Below are 17930 nucleotides of genomic sequence, written 5' to 3' on the forward strand. Positions count from 1 at the left end.
AGCAAATCAGTTAAACATCCCACAAATGATACTAAAAGATGATGATCTCATTGGTCAGAACTTCGAATACAGGAGTTGGGACAGCTTTTTGAAGTTATACAAGACATTGGTAAGGCCAGACTTGGAATATAGTGTACAGTTCTGGTCACCCTATTATACAAAGGGTATTAAACTAGAAAGAGTGCAGAAGAGATTTACTAGGGTGCTACTAGGACTTGATGGTTTGAGTTATAAGGAGAGGCTGAATAGAATGGGAGTTTTTCCTCTGGAGTGTAAAAGGTTGAGGTTATAGAAGTCCATAAAGTATGGAAGGGCATAGATCAGCTGGATAGTCAATATCTTTTCTCAAAGGTAGGAGTGTCTAAAACTAGAGGGCATAGGTTTCAGATGAGATACACAAGGGTCCAGAGGGGCATTTTTTCCCCCCAGAGGGTGGAGTGTGTCTGGAACAAGCTGCCAGAGGTAGTATAAAAACCATCTAGACAGTTGTGAGTAAGATGGCTATTGGGGATGTGGGCCAAATGCAGGCAATTGGGACTAGCTTAGTCATTAAAAAAGGGTGGCATGAACAAGTTGGGCCTGTTTCCAGGCTGCAAACTTCTGACTGACTCAGATGGTACTAGTGAACATTAGGTTGAATCTATGACAATAGAACAGTAATTCTCAGAACAAGCTTCCAACTGCATTAGTTTTAATATGATGGAATACTTGCAATAAGTTGTTCAGAACCATAGATATTAGGGAAGATTTGACATAGTATATAGTGAGTGAAGAATTTACCTTCTACAGGTGAAGTTTTCAACCTTGTACAAAGTCCTGTGACATCCCCATAATTCTCTTCTATCTTGCGTACAGCATCTGCAGCTCGCAGTTCCATAAGATTACGTAGCTCCGCAAGTGTGCAGCCAAACTGCCCTTCATTGTTATCTGTTTTGCTCGGCAGGTACTTCACTGCATTATTCATGTCACCCATGTTTCAGAATCCTTATGCAAAATCTTTTGAGGTGGCAAAAAAACTTTGCAATAATCTTGCCAAATTACAGACTCCAAGTGTAATTCCTCCAGATACCATTGATCAGTAAAGGAAGTGCATATCGTCCCATGTGATTACTTAAAAATCCCAATATTTGACCAATGACGAGCTTCCATGTTCACTGGCTTTTATGCAATCCTTTAGTTCAAGTACTCTGCAAAATAAAGTTTTAATTTAGTTAACATTTATACACAAAACAACTTGATTTTTAAAAAAGCATGTTTACAATGGATTGTTCCATTTGACTCGCAAATCACAAACATAAAATCCCACCAAGTCAAATGTGAAATCCTAACAAAATCAGGTTTTTAAAAAAGTAAATCCCACTAGTCGATGCCAGTATGGGAATCCTCATTTCCGAGTAGCAAGCACATACTTGGGAACCCGAGGTCAGACTCAGATGCCTGACAATTCAGGCAGCTTGAAGGACCAGTGCAGGAGACCGTTTGGCCTATCATGGCCTAGCCAGCTCTCTGCAAGAGTAACTCATCTTTCCCCATTGCCCTGCAATTCTTTTCCCCTTCAGTGCTTGTTCAGTTCCATTTTGAAAAGCTACAACTGATTCTGCCTCTAGTACACTTTCAGGCTGTGCATTCCAGATCATAACAGCATACAAAATATGATAGTGCTTTACAAATCCCGTGTTCTTTAGTTCTGAATCCCACTGTCAATGGGGTCCTCTTCAATCAGACTCATGGTTTTGAGCACCTTTATATATTTTCCTTTACAATCCCACCATCTTCCTATCTATCGACATGTAGTTTCATTCACTCCCAATACCATGCCCTTTAGCCTATGTTGCACCTCACAAACATCCACATTTGATGATGCAAATTCATCTCAAAATAAAAAGTACTAAACCTGTCACATTAAAATTGCTAATTCTCCTCCATTTCCACAAGCAAGACAGACATTCTGGGGAGAAATACCCATCTACATACTTGAAATTTTAATTCACATGACAAGGGAACATCTACTGTTGCTCATAAAGGCGGCTTTACAGTGGACACAAATCACTTTTTATAGGCTGTTATTTATTCTGGAATCACCACTTTAATGAAGGCCGAGGAGGAATAATTCAGGAACTTTTGTACTACAAGTTCAAAACAACCCTTGGCAAGAATGTGCTATCTGGCCTGATTAGCATGAATACAAGTTGAGATAGATCTGTTGAAGCATGCATTTGCGCAACACCCTGCTTAGTTTAGGAAACTAGAAATGTAGACCTATTCAACAGCCAGACCATCAAATTAAAGTTGGAAAGATGTTCTTCAGTTAGATCAACTTTGGTTACGTACATTTGGAATAGCCAAGAAAGCAGTGGTTGAGAAATGCGAACAGCAAAACATAAACCTCATGTGGTCTTGCATTTCGGTGCTTCCCCATGAGTATTAATATTCACTCGGTACTTTGTTTACACATATGGAATATATACATGGAACATTTTCTGTGCACCTCCACTTTGCGCCGCTTGTCATTGTAAGCCATTGGAATGCAAAGGTTAGTAGCCCATAAATTACTTCACATAGCCTGGAGTCAGTTTGATAAGCACAGAAATGCAAGCGTGTCAAATTAGGGCCTTTTCTTTAAAAAAAATGGAGGCAGCAAGTGGATACCTCAATTTTTACCCAAGTGCATTTAACGGAATCAGCTTTGATATAGGACACTTAAGTTGTCATTTAAAAATAACTAGTAAAAAATTCTGCACCTCACATTCAAAACAGCCCTCAGAAGTGTGGGGTCTCACCTGATTTTGAGGGCTTAAATAAGGCCATATCTCAAACAAGGCTACAAACTGTTCAAACTAGAGCAGATTCCTCTGACACAGCAAGTCTAACAGAATTAGAGTGTTAGCTGCAGAGGATGCAGTTCAAATCAGACATCAAAATGGATTATGCAACCCTTGCAAAATTTGAATTATGCAATCACAAATTTGTTTTGATGTCAGACTCTAGCCTGTGTTTTCACCGAGATCCATCTATTGCTCCCTTTCCTCTTCTCCATCGATATACATCAGTCTTTAGAACTGCAGACTTACTAGATTCTCAAAATAGTCTACCAATTTGCAGTTAGTTATTTCATTAATACCATGAATAGGTAATAAACCAGAGGGAAGTGTTAAAATATGGATCTGCATTTAACCAGAATTTCAGAAGACAGTTCATAATTTGCAACCAGATTCAAAATACTGCGACAAGAAATTCAGTTCTTAAAAACCATGTTTTCATTGACTCAGTCCCCTCCCCCCAGCCATTTCATTTTCAAGTTTAACACCTCAATGTCTATCTATAACATTGAAAATTTGCCAACTTACTTGGAGTGCATCAAGGCAGAAGCATACCTAGAAAATCACTTGACAAGAAAAATAAGATTTCTCTACAAACTTCAAGCAATTAAAACAGTATCAGGCTGAAATTTAATTGCAAAGCTTAAATATTCACTTAAGCTTCAAATGCCTCATTTTGGGTGCCAATCATATATCTTGCATTAAAAAAGAGCATTAAAGGAGATCATCATAGCAGCAATAACCACATGAAGTATTAAAGTGATCCATTGGAGATTAGCATATTGTACAGATCTTATTTTAAAAAATCAGTCAGCATTCCCTATACATTGCCAAAGACAAAGCCATTAAAGAACTGTCATCTGCCACATTGTGGAGGCTGCTGAAGGGGAGTTATTTCAGAGGACAACATCTGATGCATTTGCTGCCCAAGCTGTACATGAAACTGCATTGCTATCCACAAAGTGGTAAGAAATCATTCATGAGGGGCAAGGAAGGCTGAACTCCTTTACATTTCAGGCCAGGTGCCAACATACCACATGTGCCTCCTCAAATCTACATAGACATTTGTGAATCCAATAATTTGGTTTTAAAATAAAAGTTGGACCATTAAAACAAACTATCCACAAATTGTCAGAGTACAAATATAGCTGGTGTCAAAAATAGAAATGACACCAGTGCAGGAGGTGATCAAGTCACCTGAGTCACAGCAGAGGGAGCTTTAAATTTATGTCTGGAACAGGTCATACTTGATCCAAGTCTGACTGAGTGCCAGGAATAGAGAACTCATGAAGCAGATATACTTCAAGAACAGAAGCTCAAAGAAACTGTCAGGATGTCACAACTCCATCTCAATTAAACCAAAGATTAATTCAGAGCTCAAATGCAAGAACAACAACTTTTCTAGCTCTCAATATTGAAGGGAAATGGGATAAAAGCCCCTCATCAGGATCAGTTAATACAGACTGAAATGTTCTCAGGAGCAAACTTTGGTTTTTGCATTGTGATAGCTGACACAGGCAGAAAAGTTAGGCATATTTATATGCTTTATCAAATATGGATTCAACATTTAATATTTCCTTTAATGAGTGAAGGAATGTTTTTCTAGACCTGTTCTTTTTACACCCTTCCTGAAATGATATACATATACACGAAGACATCACATACAGTGCTACTAAAACTGGAGTAGCTTGAAGAGGATAGCAAGTATTATTTTGGTCTCCACTGTTAAGTATGACCCAGTTATTAGTTTGAAAATGTTTAGGTTGACATGGCCAGAGGAATCTGGTACTCCTACACCATCCTAAAGACCAAAAAAAGGTGAACAGATGAACTGTAAGTATGGCAGCATAAACATGCATATACAAAATGCGAAAGATTATTCTGGTGTGGAGGGAAAACTCAAACTAGTGCCACACTGCACAATTAGATGCAACTCCACTGCCCTGAAGGGAGCCAGTACTTCTGGGTATTAGCATTCAATAATGGAAACACAGTTCAATATATAATTCACTAGCAGTGGTTTGATTACATGACTGGTTATTTATATTTATCCTTCACTAATAAGGTTCAAGTACAAACACGATATCTCAATGCAAGGTAACACATGTTACACTTTGTTGGTACTATGTATCAACAGTGAACAAGCAATTCAGCAAGAATTCCAAGCATGTTGCAATTGGAAGCCTGAGCTTTCATGCATGTTGGGAAAGATAAAATGCAAGATTTGTTCAATCAACCCGCAAATTATTCACTGAAAATTCAAATAGAATCCCTACAGTTCAGAAGCAGCCATTTGGCCCATCGATTCCACACTGACAATAACTCCACTCCGGCCCCCTCTAACCCCACCTATTTATCTCAATCCTCCTAACACTAAGGGGCGATTTAGCATGGCCAATCCACCTAACCAGCACATCTATGGAGGGAGGGAGGGAGCAACCCCACAGACACGGGGAGAATGTAGTCACTTGAGGCTGAAATTGAACCCGGGTCCCTGGTGCTGAGGCAGCAGTGCTAACCACTGTGACACGTTACTTGCACTCTACAGGAGATCTGACCTTCTCCTGCATATCTGATGTTTTATTATGGGGAAAGTTCACTAAAATGGTCCCAGGAAAGCCTCAACTAAGTTACATGAACAAGCTCATTTTAATACTGAATTTGAACAACTATCCCATACAAGTCTCAGATGGGAAAAAGAACTTAGTAAAACTACAGGACAGCTTGACCAGCTGTTATCCCAGAATGGATTTAATGGATCATTTGGTAGCAAACATACAATGAAGTGCCTACTACCTTAACTTGAAGTTACCTCACCGCACTATTTGCTGATTTATTCAAATTGTTAACATTGGAACCAGACAGATGCAATCTGCACCACTGGTAGATCAGAATCAAACCAATTAAAAGTGGGACACCTCCCTGCATGGCCAGAAAATGATTCTCAATCAGGTTTCTGATCGTCTCAGCATAAAGTACTGCAATATTCAGCAAATCTATTTCTCAGTACCAAAATCCTAGAATATATGCAATTATGAAACTGTGATACAATGCAAAGTTACACTGCTTGCAAGAAAGATTTTAAAGCAAACCTTTGAGTTTCATTCACTGCATTAAAATCTGAACTGATATCGTCAGATGGAATTACACAGTCTTAAATTATTGATGCACTCAAATTGTTCAAGCTTTGCAGCTGTAGTTTGACCAAGTCACCTGAATCCAGATATTAGGTTGCATCTAAAAGTTTAATTTACATATATACTCTGAAGTATGAAAACATGAACTCAAATGGTTTGACGAGACAAAGGCCACAACATGGTGTTAAATTGCTTTATGCCACCATGTTATTGAAAAACAGGTTACCGAAAGTAGAAAACGTACATCTGTAAGTATGACTGGAAATAATAAAGAACTCCAATTAAATGGTTACTGGAGCAAAATGCAGTATTTTCCAAAAAATACAAGAAATACTTTTGCCTCCTTCCAAACAACAGACTTGGGCTGAGAAATGCCAACTAGCATTCACATCACATGTCAGGCACTAAGCATCTCCAATGTGATAATCTAACCATCCCCTCAGACATTTAATTACGTTACCATTACAAGTGAGAAGTCATGGAGAACTTAAAAAGTTTCATCAATACATTATGAGCAAGAGGTTAAAAAAATCAAAAATGCTAAATAGACCAGATGGAATTTTCCTGACAATGGTTTCATGGTCATCAGTAGATTATTGAATTAAAATTCCACTTGAATTCAATAAAAATCTACCGTGGCAGAATTTGAATCCACGTCCCCAGAACATGAGCCGAGTTTCCAAATTAACAATCTAGCAGTAATACCACTAGGCCATATAGTTGGAGGAGAGAGAAGTATTGGGTGTAATAAACATAGGGAAGCAGTATCAAGAGGATTAGTATCCTGAAAGGTGGATAAATTATCAAGGTCAAATGGCAGTGTCTTTGCGGGGTGGGGGGGGAAGCGGCTGACAGGCAGACTGGAAAAGGAGGTGACTTACCAATCCTCAAACAGATACAGGTGTGACAGGATTGAAGTCTATTAACACTGTACTTTTGGTTTAAAGATTTAAGGATAGATCGATTTAATTAATTACAGGGTAGTCTGATCTTGGAGGGGGCAAGTTATTGGAATCTGTTCTGAGGCACAAGATAAATTGTCACAGAGGCACACATTAACCAAGGAGAGCTAGCATGGATTTGCTATGGGGTCAATTAATTTAAAGTAGCAACGAGGATTAAGGATAGGAATTTTAGTAAAGCTTTTGACAAAATCCTATAGTGTCGAGTGATTTTTTAAAAAGCCCGCAGGACCCAGGGATGTAGCAAACTGGAAATTGGTTCAGTGGCAGGAAACAAAGGGTAGGCGTTTGTGATTGAAATGCCATTGAGGGAATTTCTGCAAGGCTTAGCATTAGGTTCCCTGTTTTTTGTGGTACAGATTAAATCATTTGAACTAAACGTAGGGGAAAATTATCAAGTTTGCAGAGAACAAAAACTGGCCATGTGGTTGATGGCAAGGAGGACAGCTGCAGACTGTAGAACGATATCAATGAACTAATCAAGTGGGTGGAAAAGTGGCAAATGAAATTCAACCCAGAGAAGTGTGAAATAATGCACTGGGGAGGTTAAAGGCAAGGAGTGCCAGCACTGGAAAACAATACAGCTATGAGGAAAGGATTGGATAGGCTGGGATTAATCTCGGCACAACTAAGCGCAGATGTGATTGAATGTACAAAACTGAGGAGCATAGTTAGTGGATGGGAAGGGCCTATTTACATTAGCAGAGGGCCGAGTGACTAGGGGGCATAGATTTGAAATAATTGGTAGGATTACAGGGGGAGATGAGAAAGCATTTCTTCCATGCTTAGGGTGAACTAGCACTATGGACGTACCTACATCAGATGGGCTGTATATTTAAACAGACAGTTCACTACCATGGACAATAAGTAATAAATGCTGGTCTGGGTGATAATCACATCCCACGGGGGAAAAAAGCCATAATTTCACTGTTTAGGCCAGTTTTATGTCCAAACCTTCTGCTGTTTTACGTGAGCCTCAAAATGTTGCACATTTCCAATTACTGAGGGCAAAGACTTCACTACCCTCCCCCTGCTGTACTTTTACTTACAGCTGGTGTCTTGATCACTGTCCTTGCCCCTTCCTGATACTGTTCAGCCAACTCCCCCAGCAGGCTAGTAAGCACACACTAATCTGGATGTCCCAGAAACCAATGATATGCTTGTTATAATTGGCTGGGCAACTCATCTCCACTCCCCATAGTTTGCCTATCTTCAAGGCACAAGTCAGGAGTGTGATGACATACACTCCGCTAGTCACAACTGAGTGCAGCTTCAACACTGAAGCAGCTCTACATTATTCAGGACAAAGCCTGCTCGTTGACATCCTTTACACAACATTCACTCCCTCCGTCACTGCAGAGTAGCAACGCATGCCGTCTACAAGATGCACTGCAGGAACTCAATACTCCTGAGACAGTATTTTCCAAACCCATGGTCACTACCATCTAGAAAAGGCAAATCCAGCAGACTTTCCCCAAGTAACATACCATCCTGACTTGGAAATATATTGCCATCCTTCAGGTCACTGGGTCAAAATCCTGGAACTCCCTCCCTAACTGCACTGCATACTTATACTACAGTGGTTCAAAAATGCATCTCACCACCTTTTCTAAGACAAAAAGAAATGGCCAATAACACTGGCCTAGCCAATCATACCCACATGATAAATTTAAAATCAAATTGGCCACACTTTACACATCTGAATGATGCGGCAAAGCGACGGAAAAGGAAGCAAGCAAACAAATCTAGCACTCTGGATCCCACTATCTCAGGCTCTTTGGATCCCAGGGATTTGCAGGCTGGTTTGTTCAGTCACCTGAAAGATGCATGGCAGAAACATGACCCTGAACAGGTATCATCCTAGAATTGAGGGATAACTGATGACCTGGAAAGCAGCTTCTGACCTTGCCATTCAGGTCAATGAAATTGGGTAGTAAAGGAAGTGCTTGTTTTCTATTTCAGTTGATCTTACTGACCAGTGTAATAAACTTCCAGTTGTTTATAGGATTTAAGTCTTGGTGATGTATACAGGATGCTACAGTTGTCTACTTCAGAGCAGGGAATACTGAAGTTTTCCAACAAAGCAAACATTGTGATTTATTGTGCATTGACATTTGTGCTCAACTGTATTCAGTTACAGTCTTAGTGTTCCTTTCACAGGTTTGCTGTGGAAAACGTAATGGATATGGAATAAGGATTGCAGCATTAAGTTTGCCTCAACACCAAACGGCACTTTTGACATGCAGACGTTTGGTGTGAAATATCAGAACTAAAACTACAGGCAAAGAGACCTGCACGGACCCTGGAATGGTTACAGCAAATAGGCCGTTCAGCCCTTGCTCTGAGAATTCGTCTCGTTTCACTCCCTTCCCATGCAGCCTTGATTTGTTTCCTTTAGATGCTCATCTTATGTCATTGGTGTTTTTTTTGAAAATTACATCTGTCCTCCAGTTCAAACCATGTGCATTGGACTTTTGATCAAAAACCCCTTGCTCTTGGCTTGGGTCACTGGGGAGTTTGCACATTTGTGTCCTTCGGGTGCTCCAGTTTCCTCCCATCGTCTGAAAGGTGTGCTGGTTAGTGCATTGACCTGAACAGGTGCCACAGTGTAGCAATTAAGGGAATTTCACAATAACTTCATTGCAGTGTTAATGCAAGCCTTACTTGTGACTAATAAATTAACTTGACTGTATTGTAGGAACACCTGCAGTGCTGTTAGGAAGGGAGTTCCTGGATTTTGACCTAGTAACAAAGTGAACAAATGGCAATATAGTTCCATGTCAGGATGGAGTGTGACTTGGAAGGGAACTTGCAGGTTGTGGCTCCCACATCTGTTGACTTTGTCCATCGGGTAAGAGGTAGCAAGTTGAGGGTACGTCAAAAGAAACCTTGGTGGGTTGCTGCAGCACATCTAAAATGGTATGTGCTACTGCCAGTGTAGTGGTGGATGGCAAATCAAATGGGCTGCTGTGCCCTGGATGGTGTCAATGCTGTACACAGCAACCCAAGTATTCTATCATCCTCCTTGACTTGTAGGTGCTGGGCAGGTTTTGGAGAGTCAGGAATTAAGCTACTCACTGCAGAATTCCAAGCCTTTGACCTGCTGTTGTAATCAGTATTTGCATGTCTAGCCCAATTTCTGATTAATGGTAATCCCAGGATGTAAAACAGTGGAGGATTCAGTGATGGTAATACCGTGAAATGCCAAGGGTCTATGGTTAGATTCTCTTGTTGGATGTATTCATTGCCTGGCACTTGTGGGACAAATGTGATTTGCCTGTAAGCCTGTGGATATTGTCCCCAGGTCTTGCTGTATTTGATATGAACTGCTTCATTGAGTTGTGAATGTGTGAACATTGCCCAGTCACATCCCCATTTCTGACACAAGATCATTGATGAAGCAGCTGAAGATGGTTGGGCCTAGGACATGAACTCCTGCAGTGACATGCAAGAATGGAGATGATTGACCCCCAAGAGCCATCTTCCTTTGTGCTAAGTATGACTCCAACCAGAGTTTCCATGGATTCCAATTTTGCCAGAGTTCCTCAATGCCTTACCCAGTCAAATGCTGCCTCAATGTCAAAGGCAGTCACACAAACTCGCCAAATTCAGCTCTTTTTTCCACGTTTGGAACAAGCTGTAATGAGGACAGGAGCCGAGTGACTCTGGTGGAACCCAAACTGATCAGTGAGGTTATTGCTAAGCAAGCGTTGCTCGCTGATCCCTTCCCTCATTTTACATGGGTGGTAAATCTGCCAGGTTGGATTTTTCCTGCTTTGTGTATGGGCCGTGCCTGGGCTTTTTCAACACTGTGGGATAAAAACCAGGTGTACTGGAACAGCTTGGATAGGGACACAGCAAGTTTGGGAGCACAAATCTTCTCTTCAGGGCTATTGCCAGGGCCCATAACCTTTGCAGTATCCTGTGCTTTCAGCTGTTTCTTGCATGGAGTAACTTGAATGGGCTGAAAAACTGGTATTGGTGATGCTGGGGACCTCCGGAGGAAATCCACTTAGTACTTCTGGCTGAAGAATTTGTGACTGCTTCAGTTTTATCTTTTGCACTGGGCTTTTCCATTTGTGGAGCCTAAATTAAATTGTTTAATTATCCACCACCATTTGATTGTATACAGCAATGGCAACAACCTTACCCCAGTCAATGCTGCTGAATTAAGGAAAGCTTCAATGTATCTGAAGCTTTGTTCTTCCCTCCCCAGAATGCTAGCCATCGAGTGTAGTGAAAACAGGACCTGGCAAGGGTAGACATTTTTCAGCCATCCAGAGGAGTTAATTTTGCAGGAATTTTGCTTGAATGCTTGTGGAACTGACCTCAAGAACATTAGTATTTATTCAATGGTCTTCCCATTAAATTGGAGGATAAAGTGGAGGCATTACTGATGGGGTTTCTCTGAATCACTGACTTTGTTCCAAGTCTAACTGCAGTACAGAAGTGTGGTGACTATTGCTCCATACACTTGGATGTCTGTTGGTTTGGAGGTCTTTGTTGTCAAACACCTGGGGATACAACTGCTACTAGAAAATCTGACAATGATCCCACATCCACAGTTGGTTTTACTATCTGGAATAGGTTCTCGGATGCACTTCCAGAATTCACACAATTATAAAAGGGTCATGGCATTCACATACAGCTCAGTCATAAACAATATGCCAACATCAGCACTAAAAGCAGTGTTGGGCAAGCTAAATGGGGCTAAAGGTAGACAAGTGTCCTGGCCCTGATGGAACGCATCCCAGGGTATGAAAAGAGATGGCTGGGGAAAACAGCAAATGCACTCGTGATAGTTTACCAAAGTTCACTGACTCTGGTGTGGATCCAGGAAATAGCAATTGTGATGCCACTGTTTAAGGTAGACAAAGAGGTGGGTAACTACAAGCCAGTTAGCTCAACTTCTGTAGTGCAGAAAATGCTTGAATCTATCAAGGGAAAAAAAAGCAAGGATATCTGGATAGAAACTTCCCATTCGGAAGACACAGCAAGGGTTCATGAAGGACAGGTCATGTTTAACTAATTTAGTGGAATTTTTTGAAGACATTACAAGTACAGTGGACAACAGGGAACCAGTGGATATTGTTTGTTTGGATTTCCCAAAGGCATTTGGCAAGGTGCCACACAAAAGGCTGCTGCATAAGATAAAAGTGCACAGCATTATGGGTAGTGTATTACTATGGCAGAAGTTTGTATAATTAACAGAAAGCAGAGTGGGGGTAAATGGGTGTTTTTCTAGTTGGCGATCTGTGACAAGTGGTGCGTCTCAGGGATCAGTGGGATCCCAATTGTTTACAATTTATACAGATGCTTTGGAGTTGAGGACCAAGTGTAGTGTCAAAGTTCACAGATGACAGCAAGATGAGTGGCAGAACAAAGTGTGCAGAGGTCACGGCAAGTCTGCAAATGGACACAGATAGTCTAAGCAAGTGGGGGTCTGGCAGATGGAGAACAATGTTGGTAAATGTGAGGTCATCCATTTTGGTAGGAACAGCAAAATGGATTATTATTAAATGGTAAAAAATTGCAGCATGCTGCTGTGCAGAGGGATCTGTGTGTCCTTGTGCATGAATCACGAAAAGTTGGTTTGCAGTTGCAGCAAGTAATTGAGGCGACAAGTCATTGCAAGAGGAATGGAGTTTAAAAACAGGGGTTGTACAAGGTGCTAGTGAGGCCACACCTGGGAGTACTGTGAAAAGTTTTGGTCTCCTCACTTGACAAAAAGGATATACTGGCACTTGAGGGGGGTGCAGAGAATATTCACTATGTTAACTGCAGAGTTGACAGGGTTGGCTTATGAAGAGTAGATTGGCACTTTACTCATTGGAATTTAGAAGAATGAGGGGGGAGCTTATAGAAACAAAGTTATGAAGGGAATAGATAAGATAGAAGCAGGAGGTTGTTTTCACTGGCATAGCCTCAAAAAAAAAGATTAGGGCTGAGTTGAGGAACTTCTTCAAAAGGGTTGTGAATCTGTGGAATTCCCTGGCCAGTGAAGCAGCTGAGGCTACCTCATTGAATGTTAAGGCAAAGATAGATAGATTTTTTCAAGAAGAAAGAATTAAGGGTTAGGTAAGTGGGCAGGTAAGTGGAGCTGAGTCCACAAAGAGATCAACCATGAACTTGCAGTGGGCGGAGCACATTCGAGAGGCCAAGTGGCCTACTCCTAGTTCTCGTTCTGTTCCTCTCATGAGGAAGACATTAAGGAAAGTTCTGTTTTGGCCTTGAAGTCCTCACTACCATTTCAAACAAAAATTCAATGTACTGATATTGCTTATGGGCCAAAGCTGGTTGCTATTTGCACATGGATGCAAGATTTTTAATTCCTTTATGGAATAGATACAGGTGTCATTAGCAAGGTGAACATTTATTTACCATCTAATTGCCCTCAAGAAGGTGGCAAGTCACCTGCTTGAATACAACCAAGGAGCTTGCTAAGTCATTTCAGGAGGGCAGTTTAAGAGTTTGCCACATTACCACACTGTTGTAACCAGAATGAAGACAGCTACTTCTTATGCTAGCCACAGCAACTTAATTCCTCTAGATTTCTGCAAGTTGGAACTTCAGGCATGGAAATGGTTCATTCCAAAGGAGCCTTATGGAAAGTACACAAGTAGAAAGCCACAAACTCAGTCATGCCAGCCCTTTACCACAGCAGTCCAAAACCCACTACCTGGCCCACTCCATTACCATGAATCTTGTATAATATCCTTAAGATGCAATTGTGCCTCTACCACTTGTTATGGCAAAGCTTTCCAGGTTCTAAACTGTGTACAGACATTTCTCCTAGCAGCTCCTTCATATGCTGACGCCCAGTCAAAAATCAATGCTTGTTCTGTATTTGCCAAAACTTTCCATTTTAAAAAGCTGAAGCAGTGACAGCATTTGTGCACCCAAATCAAAAATCATGTAATTGAACAAACTTGAACCTACCTACTTCCATGTCTTCTTACATAGCTCAGTGAGGACACTTTACTTCCAAGAAAAATGCACCACATTAAAATAAATGCAAGTTGTTTTTGTTGAGGCAGAGGAATCAGTAGCAATGTTGCAACACGTGGAAGACATCTACATGTTCAAGGGGACTCAATGCTGCACCCTTCAGCATGGGTCTCTGAATACAGTAGTCATGTCTTTCATGACAGATCATTTCATTAAGTGTCATCACTCTGCCCATGGATATGATGATCAAAGGGAGGGTCTGGTGGAGGAATTCTACACTGCACTTTAGGTCTCCAGTAAGACTCCACTCTGGTTAGGTTACCAAATCAAATAAGATGAAAGTGATATTGCAGAGAAGATTAAAAGTCACTGCACAAGAGGAAAGGCAACATTGGCTGAAGTAGCAGCTAGGTAATGATAGGTAATGTTTTGTGGATCTGCCAGATTTGGTGGCAAGACTTCTGGCATGCAGAACAAAGAGTTAAGGCTACAATTGGAGGAAAGGTCAGGCCCTAGTTCTGAAAATTGACCACTGGAATCTGTACCTTTATATGGTTAGGCCTTTGTTCTGCCAGTTTTCCTACAAATCCCTCAACCTCTATACCCCTCCTTAAAACCCAGATCAAATCAATATTTTATTCTCTACGCCATAGAAGCCTTATAATTATGGCTCAAATGCTGTGCAACTTTCTACATATAAAGCTATTATGCAAGATAGATATTGAGTATCAGTATTGGTTCAGCAGCTCAGCCCTGGTTTTCTAGTAATTGCAGTAAAGTACCATTTTTAAAATAACAGGGAATTTTTCTATACAACACTGTCCCAAAACTTCAGGATATTCCAAAACCGTTCAAATACAATGAAGTGCTGGGGGAGTCTTGTCACTGTTGCAATGTTGATAACTGGCAGCTAATTTGCAGTGTGGTTTCAAAAGCAGAAGATAATTTAGTTTAGCGATATTGGTTCAGATAGAAATGTTGACTAGCTCCCACAGAAATCTTCTATAACTGACAGCAAAGAGAAAAGCTACCCACAGTCGACCCTGCCTTAAAATCAGGAGGCCACAACATTTCTTAAAATGCTAATCCCTTCTTTGCAGAAATATTTATTACTTTAAAATTATTGGAGAAATCAGTGGTATTCAGTCTAATGTTTAGCTGAAGTGGTGCTGCCTTCTACCCTATTCAAACTTTGGAAACTTGTGTTGGAACTTTTAAATTCTATCTAGATAAGTCACCAGGACTGGATGGGATGTACCCCAGGTTACTGTGGGAGGTGAGGGAAGAGATTGCAGAGCCCATGGCGATGATCTTTGCGTCACTGATGGAGACAGGAGGGGGTTCTGGAGGATTGCGGATGTGATTCCTATTTTCAAGAAAGGGAACAGGAATAGCCTGGGAAATTACCGACTGGTGAGTCTGACTTGAGTGGTTGGTAAGTTGATAGAGAGGATACTGAGGGACAGGATTTACGAACATTTAGAGAAGTTTGGCATGATCAGAAATAGTCAGCACGGCTTTGTCAAGGGCAGGTCATGCCTCATGAGCCTAGTTGAGTTCTTTGAAAATGTGACTGGACACATTGACGAAGGATGAGCGGTGGAAGTGGTTTACATGGACTTCAACAAGGCGTTTGATAAGGTCCCCCATGCAAGACTTCTTGAAAAAGGTGAGAGGGCATGGGATCCAAGAGGCTGTTGCCTTGTAGATCCAGAACTGGCTTGCCTGCAGAAGGCAGAGAGTGGTTGTGGATAGGTCTTTTTCTGCATGGAGGTTGGTCAGTCACCAGCGGAGTGCCCCAGGGATCTGTTCTAGGACCCTTGCTGTTTGCCATTCACAAATGACTTGGATGAGGAAGTGGAGAGATGGGTTAGTAAGTTTGCTGACGATACGAAGGTTGGTGGTGTTGTGGATAGTCTGGAGAGATGTCAGAAGTTGCAGCGAGACAGATAGGATGCAAGACTGGGCAGAGAAGTGGCAGATGGACTTCAATGCGGATAAATGTGTAGTGGTCCATTTTGGCAGGTCCAGTGGGATGAAGGAGTACAATATCAAGGGTAGGACTCTTAGTGTTGAGGAGCAGAAGGAATTTGGGGTCCAGGTCCATAGGACTCAAATCAGCCTCACAGGTGGAGGATGTGATCAGGAAGGCGTATGATGTGCCAGCCTTCATTAATCAAAGGAAGGAGTTTAGGAGTCGGAGGTAATGCTGCAACTTTATAAGACCCTTATCAGACCCCACTTGGAGTACAGTGTGCAGTTCTGGTCACCTCCCTACAAGAAGGATGTGGAAGCTATTGAGGATGCAGAGGAGATTTACAAGGATGTTGCCTGAATTGGGAGGCATGCCTTGAGGATAGGTTGAGGGAGCTAGGTCTCTTCTCCCTGAAGAGACAAAGATTGAGAGGCGACCTGATAGAGGTTTACGACGTTGAGAGGTATAGATAGGGTGGATTCTCAGAGGCTGTTTCCCAGGGCTGAAATGGTCACTACAAGAGGACACAGGTTTAAAAAGGTGCTGGGGAGCAGGTACAGGGGAGATGTCAGGGGTAAGTTTTTCCACTGAGGGTGGTGAGTGAGTGGAATCAGCTGCCATTGGTGGTGGTAGAGGTGAACTCGCTGGGGTCTTTTAAGAGACTCCTGGATGAGTACATGGGATTTAATGGGATTGAGAGTTTATAGATATCCATGCCTACCAGGCCTATGATCAGTGCAACTTGTGGACTGAAGGGCCTGTTTGTGCTGTAGTGTTCTATGTTCAACCAGATTCTTGGGGTTATAGCTTTGCATTGGCCTTCCCAGTCTTGTCCAAGTGTTACTGAAGGAATCTGGAGACTAAGCCAGAGATGTCCATGGAGCTGGAAAAAAAAATGTTTGTAGAATCACCTTCATGAGGTTTGACAATAAGGCCCAGCTAGTTACTCTGATCAAGGTGGTATCTTAACCAAAAGCAGTAAAAATGTCCAACCTTTAACTTCTTTGCAGGAGAATAAATAGTTTTAAATAATCCCCAATTCCAAAACTCAATTTCACCAAAAACAAAAGCTACCACAAGCTGCTGACAAAATTTTCAATGCAATGAAATTGAACTCATCTACCAAACTATGTGTGCATTGGACCTTTGATCAAAAATCCCCTTGCAGGTCAATGAGAAAATACAGACAATGGCCCAAGACAACTGAGCAGAAAACCAGTGTTTAAAAGATGCTTTCAAAGCACTGAAAAGTGAACTCAAGCCATCAGTGCAATACATTTGTACCCGTCAAAGCAGAATGGGAAAGGCCACAAAGTAATTGTCAAAAGTGGAACCACCCAAAATAACAAGATAAATTTAGATTAAATTCTGAACATCCATAACCCAAGTTATACTTCAGAAAAGATCTGCAGCACATTAGTTTACAAGTCAGTTACTTCTAAAATGTTCAATTTATTCTCTTCTCCCACCCACCTAAAAACATGGGAAGCAGCATAAATCAAAATGCTTAATGTCCACTGCACTATCACAAGTTTCCTGGAGCTGTGCAGGTACCATCTTTGACAGCATATGCTGACCACAGGTTCCCCCAGAATTCCAGTTTTAAATCAGTGAACCAGACTTGGTGCATTTGTCAGCTGTGGTTTAGTTTTCACCATGGGATTCACATACTACTCCTCCTCAGACTGGAGCATAAAATCTAGGCTCACACTCCAGTGGCAGTATGGTGTGACTGAGAACTGGTTTTTGAGAAGAGGTCTTTTAACAGAACATAACTAGAAGCAGGAGTAGGCCATCTAGCCCTTCGAGCCTGCCCCACCATTCAATAAGATCATGGCTGATCTGAAATGGATCAGTTCCACTTTCCTGCTTTCTCCCCATAATCCTTAATTCCCCTGTATCAGAAACCTATCCACCCGTGACTTAAATATATTTTACAGCATGTTAAATTGAAGCCACTTCTGTCAAGTGTGCACAAAGTCCCAAGGGATTATTTCGACCAGGGCAATATTAATTCCACCAATAAAAACAGGTGATCTAGACATCAGCACATTTTATAACCCTGTGCACTTTTTGGCAGTGGATGGAA

At 41.4% G+C, this 17930-nt stretch overlaps 1 protein-coding gene across 4 annotated transcripts in view; it reads right to left on the reverse strand.

The window, feature by feature from the left end:
• The window catches only part of atp2b1a (ATPase plasma membrane Ca2+ transporting 1a), a 106670-nt gene that overhangs the window by 78627 nt on the left and 10113 nt on the right, over window positions 1-17930 (reverse strand). For all 4 annotated transcript variants that reach the window (XM_080191319.1, XM_080191321.1, XM_080191320.1 and 1 more), the window contains exon 2: window positions 781-1187. In XM_080191319.1, coding sequence (XP_080047445.1) covers window positions 781-973 — 193 coding nt within the window. In that variant the 5' untranslated portion in view covers window positions 974-1187. The remainder of the gene's footprint in view (window positions 1-780; window positions 1188-17930) is intronic.

This window comes from Carcharhinus amblyrhynchos, chromosome 6, assembly GCF_965287045.1.
Source record: "Carcharhinus amblyrhynchos chromosome 6, sCarAmb.v2.hapA, whole genome shotgun sequence".
NCBI classification, from domain to species: Eukaryota; Metazoa; Chordata; class Chondrichthyes; order Carcharhiniformes; family Carcharhinidae; genus Carcharhinus; species Carcharhinus amblyrhynchos.